Source organism: Callithrix jacchus, chromosome 12 (assembly GCF_049354715.1).
Source record: "Callithrix jacchus isolate 240 chromosome 12, calJac240_pri, whole genome shotgun sequence".
Taxonomy (NCBI): Eukaryota; Metazoa; Chordata; class Mammalia; order Primates; family Cebidae; genus Callithrix; species Callithrix jacchus.
The window spans coordinates 106,070,001-106,095,167 of NC_133513.1; the positions used below are offsets into that span (position 1 = coordinate 106,070,001).

The 25,167-nt window shown below is 45.2% G+C and overlaps 1 protein-coding gene across 50 annotated transcripts in view; it reads left to right on the forward strand.

Annotated features, from left to right (window-relative positions):
* The window catches only part of TCF7L2 (transcription factor 7 like 2), a 216,647-nt gene that overhangs the window by 176,298 nt on the left and 15,182 nt on the right, over positions 1-25,167 (forward strand). For 19 of the 50 annotated variants that reach the window (XM_078346520.1, XM_078346502.1, XM_078346526.1 and 16 more), the window contains 5 exons: positions 14,327-14,459; positions 17,080-17,182; positions 19,115-19,201; positions 24,051-24,176; positions 24,772-24,931. In XM_078346520.1, coding sequence (XP_078202646.1) covers positions 14,327-14,459; positions 17,080-17,182; positions 19,115-19,201; positions 24,051-24,176; positions 24,772-24,931 — 609 coding nt within the window. Of the gene's footprint in view, positions 200-2,570; positions 3,258-14,326; positions 14,460-17,079; positions 17,183-19,114; positions 19,202-24,035; positions 24,177-24,771; positions 24,932-25,167 lie in introns of those variants that run through there. The other 31 variants (XM_078346521.1, XM_078346504.1, XM_078346506.1 and 28 more) reach the window with 5 other exon arrangements.

Consider the following 25,167-nt stretch of genomic DNA (forward strand, 5'->3'; position numbering starts at 1 on the left):
TGAGCATCTTGTCTGGCAGCGCTGCTGGTGTGTGCTGCTCCCCTGTGCCGCGGGTGCGCAGCGGCGGCGCGGGCTGCAGGGCGGGTGCTGCCCTCCAGTGGAGCCCGTGGCCGGCGCGGGCCCTGGGCGGCTTCGGGGCGCAGGCAGCATGCCCGCAAGCCGGCGGCGGGAAGGACAGCGCCGCAACCCACTCTAGATGGTAAGCGCGTCCGGCAGCCGCGGGTGGGCGGGTGGTGCGTGGTGGCCGGCCCGCTGCACCCCGCGCGCCTGCACTGCCGCGTCCACGGCTGTCCAGTCCGCATGCATGCTCTCAGCCTTTGCCATGTTCGCTGTCACTTTGCAGTAACTTTCAGATTGATGTACCTTGACTGGTAAGCTGCCGGTGGATGCGGTAGATTTATTTTTTTAAGCCTCCCTTAAAAAAAAAAAAAAAAAAAGAAAGAAATTGACGATACCTCCCACCACCCCGAACTTCAGCTTGTGACTATAAAAACATGCTTTATTATTATTTTTTAACTTGAAAGTGAATATGAAGGGGGTTTCGGTGTTTTTTTTTTTCCGCCCACTATGATAAAGGCACCAATGCTCCACCCTCCTCGCTCCCCTCCTCCCCATCCCCAAATATTTTCGTAAAGAATAAGCATTTTGCTGCTTTTCGTCTATCTAGTCCTCCAAGACCCATTTCCCCTTCCTCCCTTCTAGAGCCTCTTTATTTAAAACAAAACAAAACTTTGCTGATGCTGCAGACGCGGGACCGTGGGATGTAAATGAGCAGTTCCTCCCGCCTCCTTCCTTCATTGCTCCTGCACTTGATTGTAATTTCATGCTAAAAGGAAAGCGAGCATTCGTTTTTGTTTTTTTTGTTGTTGTTTTGGGGAAGTGTTTTTTTGTTGTTGCTATCGTTTTTTTAAACCCCACAGAACTTTGCAGCACTCGATCACCTTTTGATTTTTTTAATGGGAATGTTCTAAGCGGGGTGTACTTGTGACAAACGGGGGACACCCTGGGGATGAATTTAGGAACAGCGTGACGGGACGGCAAATATCCGGAAAGAGTTTCTTAGGAGCAGTGTTTAGTTAGAAGATATTCAAGAAATTTCCCTTTACTTTTTAAAGAGGAGGGGGGTCTTTCTAGCATGAGTTAGCTTAGTTTGCTGATTCCTTTTTTTTTTCCTTCATTTTTCGGTCTTTTGAGAAAGCTAGAAAATAAATTCGTAGCCAAAGTTGCCCATCCTGTTTGCCGCACTTTATAAGTTATTGTTGCTGAATGATTGGGAGCTGTCCATCAGTGGCAGAGAACTTGCAGTTTACTTAAGAAATTGCATGTGTGACAAAAGCAGCTGCCAGGAGTGTGGTGGTCCGCGTGAATAGAGGGAGGGAAGGCAATTAGGGGGCTGTGTGGTTGGGGCTTTTTACTTGTCAAAGTGGAGGCTCATTGCTTTTGTTACCGCCATGTAAAGGGAAATGGCAGGGTTTTGTTTTGGTATTAAGGGCCTTAAAGATTGCTGCCTGACACTTACACAGGAAGGCCAGATCAGTCCAGAAAGAGAGGCCACGGAGCAGTATTTTAAAAAAGAAGAAAAGAAGAAAATGAAGAATTCCCACTTTTTTGTTACCTTTAAGCCCTCCCAGCCCTTGTTTTTGTTGATTTTTTTAGAGGGGGGGCAGTGGGGTGATTAACTCGTTCCGTGTATTAACAGATTGTTTTCATGATGTAGGTCTTTAAACAATCTTGTGGGTTTGGGGATAAACAGATGGGCAATCAGTTCAGTAAATTAAAAACATCTCTACGTGAGGTGTCCTGCAGCCAGAAGGAACCAAATCTTTGCCACTGGTCTTGCTTCAAGCCACACCAAGTCCAGGATCCCATGTGGCAGCAGGGGTGTTTTCTTACCTGTATGCAAATCGGAATTGTGTATTTGCTTTTGAAGAAGGGGAAATGACTTACCACTTGGGGTGGGAAAAGACCGGAGAAGCGTTCTGGATGAGTTTGTCCCCTGGAACTTTTTCTGCCTGTAATCCCTCTTTGAGCAGCCACCCTCCCACACTCCCCTCCTTCATGTAAAAGAGGATGATTTCTGGCCTGTGATGTCTGAGTGTCTCAACTCAAGTTAAGTTAAACCCACACAAATGTACCCGACCCTGGATCCCATAAGAGCCCCGGGAAAAGTAAGTAGGGTTTGTGGGATTCAGCTCTAGCCTTCACATCCCTCTGCCGTTTCCCTTCCTTCTTTCTCTGTCTTCCTGGGGAAAGCTCACAAAACTCAACAGTCAAAAAAAGTGAGTTAGCATTCTGACTACTGGAATACCAGTGAGCCCAGGAAGCTTCCTTGCTTCTGCTTCCAGAGAGGTCAGTTGAAAATCTTTCAGGTACCGTCTGTTAGTCTGGAAGGAAGAGAGGGTGTATATGGGGCAGGCAAGGCCCTGCAAAGTGTCACTTCCGTGTTACTGTGACAAGAAAATATCCTTTCCTCCTCCCTCCCCTCTCCCATCGCAGCCCTCTCCCTAAGAAATTTGTTTTGAGGGATTTGACAATCTTGCAGATAAAGTGCCTGCCTACTGCACTCGGTTGATCATTTTCCCTCATGGCTGACCGTAATTTCTTTGCTACTCTTAGCGGCAGCTCTGTTCCTGCTGCCCAAGGTAACGGGTGAGGGAGGGGACTTTGCTGAGGTGCCCTGAGCTGGCTGGGGAACATGGACCTTCCTGCTTCCTTCACGGATTCTGTAGTGGCAAAGATTAGAAAGTAGAAGGAGTTTAAAAAAATTTTTTTTAAAAATTAAATCTGCAACCAGCTGAACTCTAGATTATTAGTGGGTTTTTTGGTTTTTATTTTTAAGATTTTTTTTAGGGGTGTGTGTGCAGGGAGAAGGATTAACACAATAATTCTAGGCAATATGAGCGACAACTTTGAGCATTTTGAGCCTACTTGGCCAGGAATCTGGAGCCATTTCGATCTTTTTAGATGCTTTTTTCCAGTTCTTTAAGTGAAAGATTTAAAGGGAGGGGAAGCTGGGAGGAAAAAGAAAAGTGAGAAAAGCAGAAAGGGAGGAGGAAAAAAAACTGGCCCAGTCCCATCTTGAAGGTACAGAGAAAGTTTTTTTAGAGGTGGAGAGAGGGACAACCCAAGCTGTTATGTACCCTAGGGATACAATCTTAGTGGGAATGGAAGATTTGAGTGGTAAGGGAGGTGCAGCGGCCTCCGGGGTCTCTCTGTTCCAGCAGTTGGGCAGTTGGCACCTCAATTTGAATTGCTGGGTGAGTAGTGGGGTGGTGTGTGTGTGTGTGTGTGTGTGTGTGTGTGTCAGGATGTGTGTGTGTTCATGTCCATGCCTATGGTCTTGACCGTGAAACCTATGCTTTTTTTCTTCTTAATTTAGATCATGGGAAGGAAAAAACAAAACAAGAATACATGGTCAACTCAAGCTATGCCCTTTCTCTGAGTCCTTTTCGCAGCAGTTTTTTTGGGGAGGGGGGAAGGGTTAAAAAAAGACGGGGAGGAGAGAAATCTGACTTTCATCACAGTCCTTACAGTTCTATGGTAAGGCAGACCCTGTTCCCCAAGTACGGGTGAGCTGGAATCTGGGAAGGGGTGGTGCGGTTTGGAATTTCTTCTAACAAATAATTTTTTTCTTCACCCACCAGGGTGGGCTCCATCGGAAGAGAGAGAAGGAAAAATGGCATTGCCTCCTAGAGGAGCATACTTTAAAGGCTTGAAACAGTTTTGAGCGATCAGGCTTTTACAGTAGCAGGGCTCGAGTAAACTGTGTGTTTTGATTTCATGTTTAATACTAACTGTCTGTGGCCCCGTCTTGACTTGTCAATCTCCAGATTTAGATGCCGGCCTTTTACGGCTATGTTCTTGCTCGTGGTGCGTGTGTTTTCTAAACTTCATGTAAAATGTGTTTTGGAAACCCAAGCACAAGAGGCTGATGACAGCTCATTGTGCTGTTAATGATTAGGGAGAAGGCCCTTTCGCAATATGAATTTGGATTTAGGATCCATTATACGCTGTTCAACTGTGGGGTGATATCTTTTGCCACAGGCTGTGAGGACATTCTCTCGAATTTGGAGGCAATTTCTTAATTACTTTTATCGTTACTTTTATTATTTGTGGTGTTACTGTATGACCAAACAGATAATCTGTAGTGGTCGATAAGCTCTTCGATCCAATTTTGGGGTAAGAAGGAGTGAAACATACCATAGACTTGTGTTTAGATTTTCAACATCATGAATTAAATTCTGTGTGTCATATGAAAACACACAGTCATAGATAGTTCTCTAACTGAGCATAAAATAGCGATGGATGTAAACCTTGGTTTCCCTTTCTAGTTGTGTGTGCAACTTTCCAGTTCAATGTAGGATTGTGTAAACTGTCAGGAATGGTGGGGAAGAGAGTACAGGCTGGTGGTGTAAATGTGTATGTTGCATTACTGCAGATATCACACCTGGTACAGTCTCCCATCTTGAGGTTCTAGACCCTAGTTTACTCAAATTACCTGCGTTACTTAATCATGGTGCTGTTGGCTTTGGTGAGAGTAAACCACTATTCTTGATGTCTTACGAGAAGGGACTTCCTTTGAAAACGTAAATTCCTGACTCCAGTGATACAGATATGATCTCCGTATTGTCACAACAGGCTGCTGCGTCGGCACTTTCTGGAAGCAGCAGGGCCTGCAACCTTGTCTTCTTAGGGAAACCTCCCCTTTGTGGTTTGAGGTTGTTGGGGACCTGGCTGAGCTGTGTAATCGAATTCTTTCCTTCTGCAGTATTTTGGAATGTGATGAAATCCTGACATGCCCTCCAGATTACATACTTCTGCACACATTTGAGGATTTTTGAAAAAACTCAACTTTGCCTGGGTCACTCCCTCGTTACCTTAAACTTGCACATATCAGCTGGAGATCAGAGGGAGCAGCAGTTGTGTTTGCCCTCCTCGTCCCACGGTGACTCTGTGTCATTTTCACACGTGTTCTTTATTCTGGCTGTAGATGCCTGTTACAGGATGCCCATGTTTGGGATACAAACAGAGCAGGATACCACAGAACAATGCAGTTCTGCCTTTGTGTTCGTCTTCCTTTCCGACTGTCTTTGCTGAATCCTAGGGTTTGGGTGTTTGTGTTTTTTGAGCCACATGAGTGGAAGTGATCATTCTTCCTCTTGGCTTACTTGCTCTTTTCTAGGGAGAAAATTTACCTGATCTGCATAGGAAACAGATGCTTCTCAAGCTTTCTCAGACTCCATGGCATAGGCATGATTTTCAAATACAGATTGAGATTCGAAAGTTAGGCTCAGGGTAGATAAGAAATACAAAAGACCTTTTTAGGCAGCTTTTCCTTGTAAATAAACTAGAAAGTTGGTGTCAGATTTTGTTCGAGACTTCTTTCTTAAATTCCTCAGGATGTAATAAGAATTATGCTCTTAACATTTATTCCAAATCAAAATTGGTGATTTCCTTTCCATGATATTTAGGAATCCCTAGAATTGGGGTTGTTGTGTTTGGTGGGGAGGGGGTGGTCTGGAAATGGTTATTATTTGTTAAAAGTTGTTTTGAATTTGAGCTATTGGATTTCTTCATGTGGGATAGTTTTGATTTATTTCTGGCTCGGTTTTGAAGATCCGCTCTCCTAGAAACAGCTGTACTCTCTTACCCATTTCCCAAACGTTCTCTGCAAACTCGGACACTTAACAAGATTGATTATGCTAACGCTAATCATTTAATACCCAAATAGTAGAGAAATATTTGGCGGGGGGAGGGTGGAGGCTGCAAATTCCTGGGAAATTACTTAGGGGTGAAGTGACTGGTTCTCCATCCCTGAGACCTGGTGGAGGATTAGGACACAGGGCCCCATTGTGCCTGTCGCATCCCCTCACTGACCCCCAGGTTGAGAATTTCGTGAGGCTGCCGAGAGGGAGGCAGAGGCAGGCAGGAAGAAAACCTGGAAACTCGCTGGTCAGGGGCGAGCCTGGACCGGGTGGGTTAAGGCTTAAGCTTGCAAGTGTTGTAAAGGTTAGTTGGGGGAGGCACAATGGGATGTTTTCGTTTTATTGGAAAATAAATGAGAATGAGTGGAAATAAATTATGTTTAATGAACTTAACTGGAAGTAATTGTTCAAGAGCCTGTGAAAGCACGGCTTTGCTGGGTCGGGCCTTGGCTGCGGTTTTCACAAAGCCAAGCAGCTGGTGCACATCTTTATTTTCCAGGTTCGAGTGTTCCTCGGTTCCTCCATCCCAACACCTGCAGCCCACCCACCACCTCTAACCCCCCCACCCCCTCTGGTGCTTCCAGCCTCCTCTGGAGGGTTGAGAAAAGGTCTCTGAGAAGAGCTGAATTTGGTCCTCTAGATCCTTCATGTTTGACACTCTGTCTGGTGTGTTACCATCTGGGTGGTTATAAAATAGACTGTGCCACCCCAGAAAAGGCCAAGGACTTGAAATGATTGAGTTAGTTCTAGGTATATGCGTGTGTGTGCAAGAATTTGGGTGAAAACGGACTGCACATTTCTCCTCTCCATGCTTGCTCTGTTCAGTCATTTCCCAGCAAGAAGAATTTTAATGCCTGTGTGAATCCATGAGAAACTATGAGTCGGCAAAATTTCGCAGACGGCAGGGAGAATCATCTCTCATCCTCCTCTTGCTGTCTAAATGGATTTGATTCCAGATTGAGAGAGAGAGAGAGAGACAGAGAGAAATAAAAGCTAGCCACTGATAATTTACAAAACAAATAAGCAGCACCCTCCCTGGGAGGCCTCAGGGGTTGGAGATGCTCTAACTCTGCAGCCTGTGGGGTGGGTTCTACAGCCGCCGCCCGAGGATGTAGCCTGTGTGCTGCAGCTGGCTGGGTGGGCATTTCTTCTCTGCATCTCACAGGCAGATCTCTCTTCTTTTGCTACCTTGTTTCTTCAAGTAAAACTCCAACCCTGTGAAACCTTCTGTCTTTTATTTATTATTCCCAACAGGCAGTGCTGTAGCTATCAATAGAAGTCTTGTCCAGGGAAACAATGCATCATTAGCTGGGAGCAAGGCCTTAGACAGAAAGGAGCAACATTCAACTAAGAAAGGACACTGGCCACAGTGCTGGGTGGGTCCTGGCTAGCTGCGAGGGGAGAGGGGCACAGGCTAGGGTAAAATGCTTTGCAGAAGCCCACCCATTTGGGGCCACAGGAGGAAGTCGTGCCTGCTGTTTTCATTCTGTGTATATATAAGAGATTTGCAGGATGCAAAAGCAAGTGTCGGCCTGCTGGGTTGGGATGGGACTGTCCGTGCAGGCCTGGGACAGGTTGCACTGGCTGTGTCTCCTGTGACCATCCAGCAGCGGAAATAGTTGCTGACTGCTGGGATCGTAGGATGCTGGGGACAGGAGGGTTCCCTTGGCTGTTCACCACCCTCATAGGCTGGAAAAAGAGGACTAGATGAGTTGCCAAAGGGTGGCTGATGGATAAGAAACAGCCCTTCCTTCCTTGTGTCGCCAACCTGTCCTCTTCTCCAACTTGCCACAGCTTCAGTGACGTGAAACTTTTATTAATGTTTTACTGGTTGCCATTGGCCTCGCTGCAGCCACAGTCAGTGACACCTGGAAAAATCCATAGAGATGGATTAACAACACATTTTTAAATGTAAACCTGGAGTGAATGGTGTCCCTTCCTGAGGCCAATTACAGCCCTTGGGAGGGCTGGTAAGTGAAGACCCCAGAGACCTTCCATGCCCAACCTGAGTAGGGGAAAAGGCTGACAAATGCTCCTCTGTTGCTTGAGTTTTATTGTGTGGAGCTCCTAAAAAGACTTTCTGGCCCCATTTTCCTTCTGCAGAAAGAGACAGCAATAGGGGCGTATTGAAGAGGAGGGCTGAGGGAGACACCAGGGCCAGCAATGGCTCTATTTGTTTTCAGTGTCCGTTGATTAATAGGTTGCGGAGGTGAATGGCAAGCTTTCATTCCCCCTAGGTTGCCCACAGTTATAAGAGGCCTGTGGGGTCGGGGTGAGAGGGGGACTAGCCGAGGGGATCTGAGAAGTGGCTTAATCAGTCTTTTACTTGCCAGTTTCCAAATGAGGAGCAGTGTCTGGATGGGTGTGTGGGCGCTTGGCGATGAGGGTGGCATGGCCAAGTTGCAGAGTGCTATGCTTAAGGGTTCTTGAAAGGTCAAAGGTCAGCAATAGGGGTGGGGAAGGGGGGGAGCCCCTTCCCATTTCCCCCCCACTGTAGTTCGATGAATACGATGAATACTTTGGGTGGAAGGGCTTTGTGTGCCTTGAGGGCTGTTAAAGGACCTTTTCTTTATAATTTAACTATTCAGTGCTCAAAACCGTAAAACCTAAGGAACCAGACTGAGGAAAGCTTGGCTGTGCGAAATGGCGATGTCTCCAGGTAGAAAGCACAAAGCCCTGAATGATTGAAAGTCAGATGAGGATTTTGGTTCCTTTTAAATAGAAATTGTTTACTTCATTTAATGGGTTCGGTTTTTTAGTGGGCTTTATCTTTAGTTTCTTGTCAGCCCAGAACTGACCACATAAAGTGTTTTTATCATCTGAATCCTGCTAGGCTCAGATACTGCATGTTTGTACTTGAGAAGCAGAAACTTCCTCTTAAATGCCTTTACCTCTCCATCCCCAGTCCTCATCCCATAATCAGCCAAATGCTGTAAAAAAAATCCCTGCTAAAAATACTCAGTGCCCTGTGGCAAGGGTATGCCTGGCTAAGGCAGGGAACACTGAGTTGCTCCTGATTTGGGGTTTGGGGGCACTATTTGCTGAAAATGGTCTAGGATGCTGTGATTGGTAGGTGGGGGTTTGAGGACAGATCCCACCGAGAGTCCTGAAGCATCTATATCCAATTGGAAGGTCGGCCCAGACTGATCTCATTGGGTGCATCACACTAGATGAACACAGCAATTAATCCCATGCTGTAATGCCAGTTTCTGCAGACACAAGAGAGGGGTGGTGGACACAGGCAGGTGAGGCTGCAAAGCTTAGAAACACCACTCTCCCAAGGCATGTAACCTGGAAAAAAAACGTCTTCACCTACTGCGTGGAACTGATAACAAATGCCGACTACTTCATAGGCTCGTTGTGAGGCTTTCCTAGAATAAAGCATGTCATGCGCTCGGCAGAGAGGCACACAGACACAGAGCCCAAGGCCACCCGGAGCTGAGCTGATGTGGATGGTGGTGCTTCAGGGGGAGAAGCGGGTCAGTCCCCATCCCACCCTCATTTTTTCTACAAAAGGTACTCTAAGCTGATGGTGGTGGTGTGACTTGGCAGTTGTGGTGTAACAGTTTTGAGACTGTGAGTTATTTTTATGTGAGTGTTTGCTGTTTTTGTGGCTCAGAGGGTCAGTTTTCACCACATTTTCAAAGAGTTCAACACAGCAACACAGGCTCGTCAAACAACTCTCCTTGACCATTGCTCCCATGACCTTGAACATGGGTTCGATGTCACTGGCTGTAATAATTTTGTATCCCCATGTGGTTTTGAAGACCTATTTAGGTAAAATAGTTCCCCAAAAGGCACCTGACCTTATGTTGAGCTGTTTCCCTTGCACATTGGGCTCTGTTTCTAAAGAGATGTAGGAGGGAGGGAATCAGTACTGCAGGCTGTTGAGCCCACCGGCACCCCCAGCATGGATAGTGGCTGCTAATTGAATTGCCATGAATGCATTTCTGGAAGGCTGTCTATGTTGCAACCAAGTTACTTCTCACATCTGAATTTTCTTAGGGTGGTGGGGTTTTGAACACAATTCTTAAAGACCTCTTTAGAGAGGTGGGAGGTGTTCAAAGAGGAGAATGTCCAAGAGGCCATCTTTCTATTTGGATTCTTTTGTGTTTCGTTTATGTCACCTCTTACTTAAAGGCCTTTGCCCTAACCTGGAAGGGACTGTGGTCGATCATCTCCAGCTGCCTTTTTTTTTTTTTTTCAAAGCTTTTAGCTCCTCTGTGTCTCATTTATTGCCATAATACAGTGATGACTTTTCTCAAAGTGATATTAAAATATATGGATTAATTAAATATCACATGTTGAAGAAGGGTGTGTGCCTGAGGAGGGTGCCACTAATCATCTAGAACAATCCTGCCCCGCAAACAAGCATCCTTACCTTCGAAATCGGGAGTGGAATCCGTGGCTGTGTGTTCCCCCTGTGAATTCAGTCAGAGGAGGCTAGAGGGATAGTGAAGAGCATCATCGTTAGTATTCATCGGATTGCATTTTTCAAAGCATCTTTGTATTGTATGTTTAGCTTGTGCCTGTCACTGTGCTAAATACCATATGTGCAGGTTTATTCAGTTTTCACAACCCTACAGGGTAGACACGATTCTCATCCAGAGTTGACAGAGACAGAAAGGAAGTCTTGAGAAGAGGTCACACAGCCGGGCTGGTGAGGAAGAGTTATAACACCGGTCTTCCTTGAATTCAGTTCTTGAATCACTGTGTACAATGCCAGTTGTCCCTAAAACCTCCCACTTTTTTATTTTTATTTTTATTTTTTTGAGACGGAGTTTCACTCTTGTTACCCTGGCTGGAGTGCAATGGTGCGGCTCACTGCAACCTTCACCTCCTGGGTTCAAGCAATTCTCCTGCCTCAGCCTCCCGAGTAGCTGGGACTATAGGTGCGCGCCACCATGCCCAGCTAATTTTTGTATTTTTAGTGGAGACGGCATTTCACCATGTTGACCAGGATGGCCTCGATCTCTTGATCTCATGATCCACCCAAAAACCCTTTTAAAGGCACAGTTGTAATTGAGATAGGGTCTGCAAGGGTGTTGCATTGGGTGGACCAGAGGAACCACCAGGCTCTGTTATGTGATTTTAAGGAGACTGCATTTAAAGAGCACCGCTGTTTACATGAAACGAATCTGTGATTGACTCTTCTTTCTCTTCTAATGCTTGCAGTTGCAATTTGGTGGATCTTATGCAATTGAGGAGAATGTGCTCACCATTCCACTGGCTGGGCACTTTGGGGGACACGCAGTTCTAGAAGACATAGTCCTCGTCCCTAAGGAACTTAGGTATAGTGGGACCAGGAAGGGTACACACACAGCCCCAGCAATGGACACCATGTGATGTAGGAAGAAAGGGCTCTGGAGTCTGAGGCTGGAGAGACACAGGCATTTGCAAGAAGAAAATCCTCCCATCCTAAGAGGATTGAGGCAGGTTGGATGGAGTCGCAATTACTTCCGGTTTTGGCAGGCGTGACCACAGAGTTCCCATCTCTTGCAAGAGAACCCATGAACTTGAGAGGAAGTTCGGTTCTTTCACAGGGACCTGCCTGGCATGCAGTTGAGATTGGAAAGGAGTAAGGCTAGTCCTGTAGTTTGTACTATAGGACCTAAAAATAGTACAGGTCCTATTTTTTTTCCCCTAAAAGCCAGGCAGCACTGAAAACTTCCGGTTTCCTACCCCCAACCCACCCTACCCCCATGATATAGTTTTGACTGAACAGGAAAAAACTAGTTGGCTAGGCTTAGGTGTGCAAAACAATACAGAGAGAGGTGTTGGTAGCCAGAACACAGGGCTCCACCTTCTGTTGGAATCACCCTCATATGTATATCTAAGAAGAATGGAGACTTAATTTTTAAATCTCACACTCAGTTAACTCCACTGATGCCCAAATGCTATCTTCCTCTTTTGTTGTAAAGTAGAGCAAGAGGGTTTTTTCCCCACATCTCCTATTAGTCCTGCTTAGAAGATAGCTGTGGGATTTGTGCTTCTTTGCTGAAGACACAGATCATGTCTTCTGGACAACTGCTCCCTAATAATGAAAATAACAATAATAAACCACTGTAATAGATAATAAATCACAAACTTATCATGTGCTAGGTTCTGTGCTAAGTCTTTTTCTGAGTCTCTTAAGAACTAGGACTTGATTCGTGATCCGAACTCATGTCTCTTTACCTCTGTGCTTGCCTGTACACGTGGTCCTCATTTTGAACATAAGAACCACCCACAACACCCAGCAGCAGGTGGGTCCCAAGATGCCTGGGTCCTGAGCCCAGACCCAGTGTGAATGAATCAGGCCCTCCTGAGAGATTTTTTAGGATTGGGGGATCTGAATTAATGAGAAGCATCCTGAGAGATGTGTGACTCGGGGCTGACTGCTACTTCTGATGCCCACCACTAGCCCTTTCTCCTCCCATGAGGATACACCCCCTTGCTGCTTCTCATTGATGATGTGGTCCTGTTCCCACGGCACTTGACCAGTCCTTCCACCCCTGAGTGGTCATCTTCCCTTCTCTGGGCTATGTATGATTCTCCCCACTGGCTCTGGTGTTTTTTCATACTCACTTGAAACTGTCTGGAGCTGGTCTGCATTCTCTCATGTCACTGGGTATGTGTCTTTCCAACCAAAGAGAAGACTTCCAGAAGGTAGCAACACTCATTTTCTTTGCCTCCTAACGGTCTTCACTTTGTCAGTGTCTGTCTCTTTCTCTCCCTCCCTCTCTTTTTCTTTTTTCCCTCTCCACCTCAGCACACAGTAGGAGCTTGCTTGTTCCTTATTCTCAAGTTGTCCTGATCAAATGTTCCCCTTAAGGAATCCTCCGTGCCTGAACATGAGCTGCTGGCTCTGGCTGTGGGGCAGCAGCCCTTCACCCTGGCTGTGGCCTGCCCAGCTCTTCATGGCTGCCCCTTCTAAGGAGGTATTGCTGGTTTCCAAAGCTCCCTCTGCTTTGGTGGCTTTTAACTTACTTGCTTTGATTGCAGCTTGGTAGCTTATAACACAAAGCTCGTATGAGCAACCTGCTATCCCTTTTCTCCAAGAGTCCAGTTGCACATAGGAATCGGTAAACCAGGCTGTTGGAAGCATTGCCTTCTTTTTCTGTAGTTGTTTTCTGGAGCATCTAGAGAGAATACCTTATTTTTCTTTCCACAAATACCCACAAAAAACTTAAAAGCACTTTTAAAAAGATACTTTCCCTTCAATCACCTGTGGTATGAAATGCTGTTCCTATATTACATTCCTTCCTCACCCATTAAAAAAAAAAAAAAAAAGGACAAGAAGAGAAACAGTAAGGAGAAGTAACTGCTGAGGGATCCCTGAACTCAACAGGCGCTAGTGGGCAGCACTTGAACCTTCCTTCTTTTCTTTTAATGCAATTCCTTTTCCTTGATGTTAATGCAAGTTGTGCCTTCCTAAAAGTAATAAAAGGAAATGAAGACACGTTCTGAAATGAAACTTGACTCTAATCCATTCATCATCTAATACTTGCCTCTTTATCTTCGCTGGTACCTAATCTGGTTAAATGTCCCTGTTGTAGGATTTTAGTGAAAATCCTCTATGGGGAATAGGGTTTTTTGCAATTGGATTACTCTCAGTAAATGGCCCAGTAGTTCGCTTGTTTCAGCTTAATTTTTTCTTTGTGATCTTGCTGGGCTAAGTTATAGCACAGCATAGTGGAAGGGGGAGGGGTGGATTGAGCGGGAGGTGGGGGAGAGAGGAGAATAATTTGGGAAAGCCTGGGCATGGCCACTGGAAACATTTTCAAAATGCTTTTCTTCACCCCGCCCCACCCCCTGCTTCTCTCCACTGACCCACCCTTCCCAAACACAAAAATGCCTGTACTTTGTTTTCTAGAACTGCCCACTTCTAAAATGCATACCTTTTATTAGCTCAATTCATCATCATCCAGTTAATGTATTAGCGTTCCCAGATGACTTTCTAATGAAATTCGTAATGAATGAGGGCTGCTGTAATCTGCATAAAATATGCAGGTGCTTGCCAGGCAGTTTAGAGCTTTCTGGTAAAGTTCACACTCCCACCCTAACCAGGAGTGGGGCTTTATCCATGCTGTCTGTGAAGGATTGTAGCATGCCTGCTGTTTCTAAGGGCAGGGAGGGGGTAGGGGCTATGGGGGGTTGCTAAGGGTGCTGGTTGGGTGGGATTTGGGCCCTGCCGGGTTTCTTGTAAGCGGTGGTTTTCCTAGATGGTCCCCTGTGTAACCTGCCTGCCTCCTGGAGGTGGGGCCTTAGGGTAGGAGTTCCCCCGCAACATGCAGAAACGCAATAGGCCTGGGAGATTAAAGTCCCCACTTCGGACTCACCTGCCAATGGGAAAAAGTGCAGACTCTTGGGCTCCATGATAGGGTAGGAATGGAGAAGGTATTTTAAAAGCCAGGCTCAGTGGGGAAGTAAAAACTAAAGCGGGTCCACCCAGAGAGCTGTCTTACAACTATCTATTATTTTCATGTGGACTGGGGGGAGTTGGGGACGGGCAGAGTTGAGTGTGTCTTACAGAATCCTGGTGGGAGGCCGTGGTCAGGGGAACCCACGGGCCCGGTGCTCTGAAGCCTTGGCTGCTGGAACTGGCTTGATGGTGTCTTTCTGTTTTTTCCTCCCCACAGTCGAACAAAGTGCCGGTGGTGCAGCACCCTCACCATGTCCACCCCCTCACGCCTCTTATCACGTACAGCAATGAACACTTCACGCCGGGAAACCCACCTCCACACTTACCAGCTGACGTAGACCCCAAAACAGGTAGGCGGTGGGCTTGGGTGCCAAGGCACAGCGCTGGTCCTGGGGTTCCAGAGGACCTGTTGAGGCCTCCACAGGAAGCCCAGGGGCGAGGCATTATGGGACTGGTGGGTACAGTGGTGGGGTGGGGGGGCTCCTGTTGCTTTTCTGGGTGTTGAAAAGGAAGCTCTTTGGAGTGGTCCAGGCCTGGTGTGGGAGTGGTTTTCCACTCCCTTTGGAGAAGTCCGTTTGCGGAGTTCAAGATCTCTTTACAGTTTCCAGTACTCTGAAGGGGCTGTCTTGGGAACCCGCTACGAGTCCTCAGGATGTTGTTCCGGGAGTGGCTTTTAACTCTAAGAGTCTCAGACAGACTTTGATGCAGGAATCCTATTGAAGGCATTTCATGGGTTCTTCCTCAGCTTCCTGGGAAGATGGGATAGCACGGCTTCCCGAACCTTGGCTCTCTTGGTGTCAAGAGCCTCCAGTCACTTGACAATGACTTGTTGGTACAGCCTCAAACAGCCACATCGCTGGATTCTACATTTCCTTTGCTATTTTATTTAGGTTCTTTATTTCCTACAATATTCTAGGTATTGTTGAGCCCATTTTCCAGATGTGAATACTGAAGCCCAGGCAGGTTTCTTTATTTCTTCATAGAACAACCAATGGGTGTTGCGGGGAGAAGTTGCCACGATTTTCAAAATCTCCCTCCCTCCTTTTTTTTTTTTTTGAGACAGAGTCTTGCTCTGTTGCCCAGGCTGGAGTATAGTGGCATGATTTCGGCTCTATGCAACCTCTGCCTCCTGGGTTCAAGTGATTCTCCTGCCTGAGCCTCCCAAGTAGCTGGGACTACAGGCATGTGCCACCATGCCCGGCTAATTTTTGTATTTTTAGTAGAGACAGTGTTTCGCCATGTTGGCCAGGCTGGTCTCGAACTCCTGACCTCAAGTGATCTGCCCACCTTGGCCTCCCAAAGTGCTAGGATTACAGGCATGAGCCACCATGCCCAGCCTAATGTCTCCTTTCTATCCCACTTGTTCATTGACTGCTTTTTTCCCAAAGGGGAGAGGGAGAGAAGGTGGGGTTACTTGTAGCCCTCCTTCAACAAGATCGAAATCAGGCAGGCAGCCCCAGCTCCTGGTGGGGTGGCCTCAGGAGAACAGGTAAGGTTAGCACATGTCTTTCAGCCTCAGTGTGTCGGTTGGGGTTCTCCTTTTCAGCTCAGTAATTGTAAGGATGGGTTTAAAGTGGGATCGCTCATCACTTTGTTAAAGGGGATTGGTAGTTGGGTTAGGTAGGCTGCCTGGTTCGGTGGCCTTCACTGCCCCTGAAGGAAGAAGCCACACATGACCTGCGTTTTACTGGTCTCTGAGCCCCTTTGTGCTAGTGCGGGACTGAGCCTGGCGCTTGGATGCCTGGCGGCCTCCTCCAGCCGGCCCCAGGCTCCACCAGTGAATGGCAGCGTCAACGTCTCATTTAAATAATGGTAGTACAGGGAATAGCTTTTAAATGGTTATCGTAAAACATATGATTAACGTCTGTGGACTGTTTACTTTTCCTCTGCGAACATTCTTTCAAGTGTGGAAATGGCTTGGTGTAGGGTCCAAGCTCAGCTAATCTGTTTGGTTTTTGTAATAGAGAGAAAGCAATGTCTGCATGAAAATGTCACCCAGGGAGACTTAATTTGCAGATTAAAAGCTTCCTGAATGAATTTTTTAAAAAAATGAAGTCGTTTCCATCCACGAACATGTAGCCCGTTCCCTCCAATACTCTGTCTTAATTCTGCGGTATTGTGCTTTTCCCTTCCCACTTCAACTGCATAGATTAGTTCCTTTCTGTCAGAATTGACTGCAGGGTGTGCTTCTGTGGAACTGGCAAGTGGACGGTGGCACGTACTTGCAGTATCCACTTGTGTGTGCCTTGTGAGTCTCTTAGCCCCTGCAATGCACAAGGTGCCCATTCAGCAGGTGGGCTTAATTCCCACAGGTGACTCTATCCTCTAGCGGATGAAGTTCCAGAATGGAGTACACAGGCCTCCAACACCTCCTTGTCTGTTCAGCTCTGATTCTACCTTGGATAAGATGCCACGTGGCATTTGATCCATTTCTCCAGCTCATCCAAATGGAGGCGGAGACATTTTAGAGGAGTTACCCTTTTTGAAAAAAAGGCAAGGATAGTAACCTTTTGAATATCACAGCTCAAAAAGTGTGTTAGAAATCAGAAGAGCAGCTGTCATGCAGGTAAGGCATTAAACTCCACAGGGCGAAGGGCCAGTGTTGTAAGAGCAATGGGAATTACCATTGCTTCATTACCCACCAGGTTCTGAGCCTTTGTGATGCTGTTTCTTTTAAACTTGAAGCAGTCATACCAGTCACATGGGACAAAAATACCCAAGATGGTATATTCTGAGTCTCCCCAGTAGAGCAGTCCATTTAGAAGGAGATAAATTACTTTTTCAAACTGAGGCTGAGGGAAAATGAGATGAAACCCACCCACAACTTTTAGGACTTATAATCATGAATGAACCTTATGCTAGGATTCCAGAAAAGATGCATCTCTTTCTCCTTTCCCTTTTCCTGTGCCCTGATGGTTGCTCTTTCCTTCTCTCCCTCCTTTTTACCTAAAATGCTACTTCTTCCCTCAGGAATCCCACGGCCTCCGCACCCTCCAGATATATCCCCGTATTACCCGCTATCACCTGGCACCGTAGGACAAATCCCCCATCCGCTAGGATGGTTAGTACCACAGTAAGGAGTTCCATTTTTTAATTTCCTTTTTGTTTCTTACATGGGCATGCTTATTATTTATTCTGCGTGTGTGTGTGTGTGTTAGAAGGCAACGTTTGGGGAAGGGGCAGTGGGAGGGCACAGGAAAGGTGTGGCGGAGGTGTCCTATGGGAATACAGGCAGATCCATAGCCATTCATGTGGATTATGTAGGAAAAGGGTTATTGGTCCTTAGCATTCCGAGACCATGGTCCCTAAAGGCTCTGTGGACAGAGGTGCCCTCAAGTTACTTTGGGAATTGCAGCAGACTCCTGGGACTTCCACCCAGTGCAGTTGATCATGACCCTTCCGCTGGTGGCTGCCCAAACTGCAATCGTGTCATTGGGTTGAGGCTGTTGAGTCCTCCCTTTTAAAGTTGTTGCATATAAGTCCACGGTTGGGATTACGGCATGTTCTAATACAATTCCAGGAGCCACCCACCTCATCCTGAACGTTACTCCCAAGGTTGATAGCAACAGTGGAAAATTTTGTCTATGGAGAAGCTCTATGGGACTGAATCAGCATCTCTCTCATGTTGAATGTTTTTGCATGTTGAATGTTTTATCTAACTGTGAATGGTGGGAATGGGGCAGCTGAAACTCTTCCTTTATCATGTGAGGCCTTCATAAGCATCAGTCCTAGTTGCTGGCAGTGCCCAGATTATTTGACTGTCTTTTGCAGCTTAAAAAACTGTTTTAAATTTAGAGTAGAAAGGCCTTTGATGCATTAGCATACTGTGGCGGGTTGTATGTCTGTGTTTTTACATGAGCATGTGTATAATATGTGTTTTGTGATCGTATGTTTCTGTGGATATATTTCTCCATGTTTATCAGTAATCTGTACTCTGAACAACACAGGGCAATACATTGAATGCTAAAAGGAATAAATCCTGGTAAAACTCAGGTTTGAGTCTTGGGGAAGACGGCCTTTCAAAGCCTTAAGGAAGATAAAATTTTGGAGTGGCTCACCCCACAATTCTATCCGTATTTCTCTAGTGAGATAGAGTCTATGCTTTTTTTTTTAAAACAACAACAACAACAACTACAAAGATTGCATTATGTAGTAGTTATACCACATACCAACCCTGGGTGTAGTTTCTGTTTGTCTCTTCTTATTTTTATTTGGAGGGTACACATGAACACGAGCTTGTGACCCATTTCTTCTAAATAGATGGGGCCAACCCTTGAATGGTTCTCAGTGATCATTTGCCCCATTCAGCTGATGGGGAGATATTTGAAGGCTAGATTAAAAAGAATAGCCAACTCAGACAACCCTCTGTCAGAAAAAGTTGCGTGTCTTTCATGAGGATGCTATTTTGCATGTTGCTGTATTTTTTAATTATTGTAATGAGGTGTGATTGTCTATTGGTTACCCACAATTCTTCTTGGGGACGCTCCCCCCGGTAACTCTTGTCAACACTTGTTAATTTGACAAAAGGCTACAAATTAAGCTCTGTTAATTTAATGTTTTCTCACCGAGATCTAAATACCGAAAGAGGCCCAAAGCGCAACTGAAGTCCTTTGATTCACTGTACTTTATTTTGGTATAAATTTACATTCATTATTGTTTTCCTTTGGATGTGTAGCCCTCAATTAGTGTGATGGCTCCATTAAAGCAAGCGAGACTTCGCCTTTAATTATTACAACAAAACACCTAGTTTCAGCTTGGGGAGAGGGTCTCTATTGACATAAGCAGAGGTTATAAAATTTAATTAGCCATTCCTATCAGATTTATGGCATTCAAATTGTTCTGTGTTTCTTCCCTTTGATCCTTCCTGTACAATCCCCAAGATTTTTGTTCTGATCAAATGAGAATAAAGCTTACTGTGCAGAGAGAACTTTTCCCTTTTCTTCTTTTTCTTGTCCCCACCCCCACCCTTGTTTCAAGTCTCTTACTTTGTACCCCTTCTTTGTAGGCAAGGTCAACCAGTGTACCCAATTACGACAGGAGGATTCAGACACCCCTACCCCACAGCTCTGACCGTCAATGCTTCCATGTCCAGGTAAGTTCCAAGAATCAGGGCCTTCATCCAAGGCCATAGGGGACTTATCAGGAAGTTCTCTAGATGGCCACCAGGCCACCCAGGGACCATGGCTATGTATAGTTCTGTTAGTGTAAAGCCAATGTGGCATTAGGCTGTACTCCCAGAAAATCCTGAAAAATTTCCCTGAAATTCCAAGGTAAGTGATATCTTCCTGGGTAAAATTTTGAGCCACATAGTTGAACAATGTATTTTAAAGAATTAAGAAGGCCAGGCAGAAACAGGACAGAAGCTATTCAAAATGCCATTTCTCTGTTGTCCTGTCCCTGGCAAGAAAGGTAGTGGTGAAGATGGTTTTATTATTATACCATGAAGAGTTTGAAAAAAGATTACTGGTGTTTTCAAAGCTCAGACTCTGTTTCCAGGTCAACAAGAAAGCATTGCCCTCCTCCCCTGAAGTTAGCACTGTCCAACAGAAACATAGTGTGAGCCAGAGAGGGAATCTTAAATTTCGTAGTAGCCATGTTTTTTAAAAAGTTTTTTTTTTTTAAAGAGATAAAATTATTTTTAATGACATGTTTTTATTCAATGCAATATAGCCGAAATATTATCGTTTTAACTTGCTATCCCTGACAACAACTATTAGTAAGATGTTGTGCTCTTGTTTGGTACTGAGCTTTGGTATAAAATCAGATGTGTATCTTACACACACAGCATTTCTCAATTAAGACTGGCCACATTTCATACAGGCGATAGCCACATGTAGCTGGTGGGTTTCCTCATGGTTTGTGCAGCTCTAAGTCTTTGAAGTTAAAACATCATGTGTGTGCTCTGTACATTCGTATATATTTATATTTCAGCATGAAAATATATTTGCAAGATACACTCCTATCCCCATGTTCTTCTTTTCCTCTGATTTATTCCGGCTAATTTTTCGGTGACTGCTAGTTTATTTACAAACTGGTTGGCAGCAGTATGTTGAAGTAGTCACTAATTGTTTCTAATGATAGTTTTATTTTCTGTTCATCTGATTTTCAGTCAAGTTAATTAAATCGGTGGAGGTTTAGACTTTGCTGATGGTCTGAAATCACCAACCCGTTCTGATGATGGCACATGATGAAATCAGCATGACTTACATGGCAGGGGTTGCTGTCCCTAGCTTTTCTCCCCAATCCCTGCAACCAAATGGGAAGCCAAGACCAGAGAAGGGCCTGGGAAGACAGGCCGAAATCCTGCATTTCCTACTTAGAATACAGTTACTTTGTCAGTGAGGGAGAGTTACATTCATTAAGAAAAACAAACCCTGTATACCTAGCATTGGTAACTGTGCCATGGATATCACAGTAGTAGAGATTCATTTTCTACCTGTGATATATCATCCAAATTTCAAACTCCAGGCAAGTATTAGGTAGTCATAAAAACGCTCGTGTGTTCTCTGGCCTAGAGAGAAAAGGAAGCTTACGCTTATTACATAATGTCATCACAACTTTGCAGAGCATGGGCATGCAGAGGGGGTCTCCCAGGTAGAGAGCTGTTTCTGAGCAGCTTGTAGTCCACAGCTCATCCTCCTAAAGTCCCAGCATTTGTGTATTTCATCTGGTTTATTTCCATGTTTGTTTATTTTGGTGCATTCAGGAGGTTAAAAGCAGTGAAGTAATTGTAGGATAGGGATTGGGGTTAAGCTTATCGATTGAATTATCATTAGGAGGTTAGTCGATGATTTATAGGTGGGCAGGGGGGTGGAGGAAGGGAAGGGAACGTCAGGAAGAAAGGTTAGGGCCTCAAGGTTCAGGGAGAGGCGGCCGATTCCCCAGGTAGGCCAAATGAAAGCTAGCTAGTTAAAAAGCGTATACAGCAAATTAAATACATTATTGTGGTAATGGGGCGACAGAAGTATAGGTCTATTATACTTATGGCAGTTATAGCAAATGTAGGCAGCTTGCCCTGTTCCAGAATACCCTTTGATATTCATTCTATTCAGCAGTGGGGCCAGGACTTCTCAGAATTAAGTGATGGGTCATTATACTTTAAACACCATGGAGAAGCCTAGATTGGCAATTAAACAGCTCTTGCTGACACTCACTTGTGCCACCCTGTGACCCCCTTTAGATTGAGATGTTGGAGCTCCGGGCCCTCAGCCTGCTAAATTGGTGCAAGGCTCTTCTCCTGACGAGAGCTGGCTCTGAAATCTGCCGGCTTCAAAGGGAGCGAGATCATGTATAAACCATAATGTGGGTGCACCGTGGCTCACAAAAAATAAGGCAGGAAGAGATGAAATGTTACAAGTGCAAGGGGGAAAATGAGAGAATAATGACAAACCTAATGCAACTCAAAGCACGATTGTTGCACAGGAAAATGCATCCTACTGCTTGTGCATAAAATCAAGGCCGGCAGATGACATCCGGTTAACAGAAACGTGTCAACAGTGAAGTAAAGTGAGAGTGAGTAAGAGAGAAGCCCCTGAGACCGCCAGAAACAAAAATTAGTTGTTCTTAACAAGTTAAGGTTCATCATTATATTCTGGCTTGGAGCCATGAAAGCAGACGGGGATATATAATGAGCTGCTTAGAATTTTTAGGGTGTTTATTGCATTTCATGAAATTGTTGTCTCCAGAAAGGAATTTCTTAAGCGAAGGTGTGTGTATACAACCCATGTCCATGTTCATGCACTGTCTCTGTGCTGGGCATTTTTCAGACACAGGAATATGTGTGCAGGGATGGGAACTTAGAAAGGTGTTTCCCTCATGGCTACATTGGAAGTTCACACCCCAAAATGTCCTCAGATTGTGGTGTCTTCCCATGGTATTTGGTGTATGTACACAGACGTACGCACACACAGTCATACACGCAGTGTTTTTCTCTCTCCCCCTCCCTCTCCCTCGCATGTCTGTACACATATTCTCATTCTGCAGGAAGGGAACATATGTATTTGAGGAATGTCAGCCCTTGAAAATTCACAGTAAAAGCTGCCACCCACCGCTTCACCCAAGGGCTTCCAAGAACACATGTTCTTAACTTCTGTTCCCTCTGAGGCCTTCGAGCAGTGGGAAGGAACAGGGTGTCACTTGGAGCCCAAGTGTCTCCCAAGGCCTTGCTTGTTTTGTTTTTCTCATTATTTTGAGGAGAAGGGGATGGAGGTTGTTAGCTTGTTTGTTTCCTTACATTTTCCTTCTCTCATTTTTTTTTTTGATACGTTAAAAGGACTTACATGGCTGTTATTTTTAAAATCATGTCATGCAGACTTCACCACTGGCTGAAGTTTGTACAGTAAGTGGCAGGAGAGGCCACATCGGGTGGGATTTTGAGTGAGATGTCTACTGTGGCTTAAGCCTTCTTCAGTCATCAGCACTGTTCATGACTCTTCTTCCCTGTTCATCTGTGGAGATTCAGTTAGTACTTTATACACATTTGATTATTTTTCAAATTAACTTTTGTTACCTTATCTTGGCTGAATGGAAGCTATCTCTAGCCCACTTATGGAAAAAACTTTGTAAATAAATACAGAATCCTTTTGAAATAATTGTCATGATAAATCCTCTTCAGGACCTCTGTTCCCACTGGAATTGGCTTTCTAAAGAGCAGGTTGTTATTCCCTGGGTGATAGGTTAGACTGCTTTGGTTTGGATTTAATAAGAAAGCAGCAGTTTCCATGATCTTCATCTGAACAGCTTCCCTTCTGTCCACTTAAGTCACCTTGCCCGGCTGGAGCAGGAGGCTGCCATTTTGTTTTCTTTGGAGATTCTGCCCTCTCTGTCCCTCACTCTACTTTTTCTGTAGTAGGCTATGTTGCTTGAAGAGGGGTGAGTTTTCCAACCCAGTACAAATCATGGTGACACCATGCAAAAAAAGAAAATGAGAAAGCTGTTTGATCCACTTGTCAGTTTGCAGATGGGCCAAGAGTAGGATTAAATTAGCTCTTTCTGTCCTGGCTAATGTGCTTGGTTGGGAAATGCCGATTTAGACCCTAAAATGTGTCTTAGAGAACTGTCCAAAAAATGAGCAGCATGAGAGGAGAAAGCACAAACTGTATCTTGCATTTATAATGTTGATAATCATTTAGAAGGCTTCTTAATGACATATAGACAACATATTAAGTTAAAAGTGATGTAGGAACCCTCAATTTTAGAGGAGAAAGGGCATACAAATCAGAATCCAAGCTTTATTGTGTGTATGTGCCTTTTCTTTTCTTTTCTTTTTCTGCATCTTTCCATAAAGGGATACAAACTTATTTAAAATGTCCATGACTTACGATAAGAACCAAATAGGGACTACTTGGATTTTTCCCCGTCTTCCTGCCTCACTCTCTCCCCTTCCTGTCAAATGATGGGACACAGCACAAAAGAAAAATAAAAATTGTATTGCACGTCATCAACAGGATGAGGCCTAATGAGGCTTGCACAGCATTGTCAAAAATGTATGTATATTTCAACCACGTTAATATTTTATTTAGCTGTCAATATACAACAAAAGATTTCACCTTTCATTTTAGAGCTGATTAGGACTTAGGAAATTGTCTTCTTAGATGCCACTAATAATGCCTCAAAAAACAAGTGGACCTGCGATTTCCGGCAGGTAGTCCAAGCCCACTTTTCCACCCACCTACGTCCACTGAATTTGTCTTTTGCCAAAGATGTTGAAAATCATAATGTCTTATGTCATTAGCAATAATGAAGGGGGAGATCAGCTTTAATGACATTATGAGAATCATTATGTTTAATTTATCGCTAATTAATGCTGACAGGTTTCATATGCCTTGGGTTGCTTTCATGTGAGTGTTACGTGCTGTTTTTTTCTTTTTAATTGTGTGTACACATCCTTCCTCATTCATTCATTTTGATTCTGACGATTTACACAGCTTTCTGTCTTCTAGGTTCCCTCCCCATATGGTCCCACCACATCATACGCTACACACGACGGGCATTCCGCATCCGGCCATAGTCACGCCAACAGTCAAACAGGAATCGTCCCAGAGTGACGTCGGCTCACTCCATAGCTCGTAAGTGTTGCTGTTTTTCTCACCTTCTTTGTCACTGCAGTGGTCTGCAGGCCTGTTGCAGCTGCTGGGTGGTGGCTTTCTGCCTAAGGTTGGCCTCATTTGGTTGGACTCCAGCCAATACCCAGCCCATGTGGGCTCTGTGCTCCCTTACAAAGAGAGAGAATGCACAGTGGCAGAGGCTCACTCTACCACCGTGGGTTAGAACAGGACTGTTTCTTGTATGTGTTCTTGGATGCACTGGGATTTGCAACCACTTCCCTGCCCTGTAACCCCGTAATTGACCATTTGGAGCTTTGTTCTGCAAGCACGAGAGAACCACGCCGAGGTGAAGATGGCAACACTGTGTTTCCCCTCTGGCTTGGGAAAATTATATATTTGTGAAACTTGAGGAAGTGATTGCAAAATCCTCTCTCTTCCCCCAACCCCTCCCCAAGCTATTTTTGTTCCATTTTTCGGGGTGAAGACTACAAGCATGCTTTTTCATCCAAAACTGCTAGGCTCGGGGGCTAGCAGGCAAGGAGATAGGCTCTCTGCCGTGGAGGAAGTTGGACTGTGACCTCGTTGATCGGGTTGCGTCTGTTTTGTCTCTCTCCAGAAAGCATCAGGACTCCAAAAAGGAAGAAGAAAAGAAGAAGCCCCACATAAAGAAACCTCTTAATGCATTCATGTTGTATATGAAGGAAATGAGAGCAAAGGTCGTAGCCGAGTGCACGTTGAAAGAAAGCGCGGCCATCAACCAGATCCTTGGGCGGAGGGTAGGTGACGGGTGCGCTTCCCAGGGAGAAGCGGGGGCGGAAGGGACCAGGCTGCAGCAGGTGAGGTGGCAGAATGTCTCTGTCCCCATTTCTTTGGAGAATTCTTGCCCTTCAGTCACATTCTGAATCCTTGAATGGCCTTCATTGAGTCAGGATGAGTTATTCTGGGCTCAGACATCATTCAGAACAGCCACAGCCATACTCTTCCCCCACCTAAAAGAGCGAGCAAATGACAG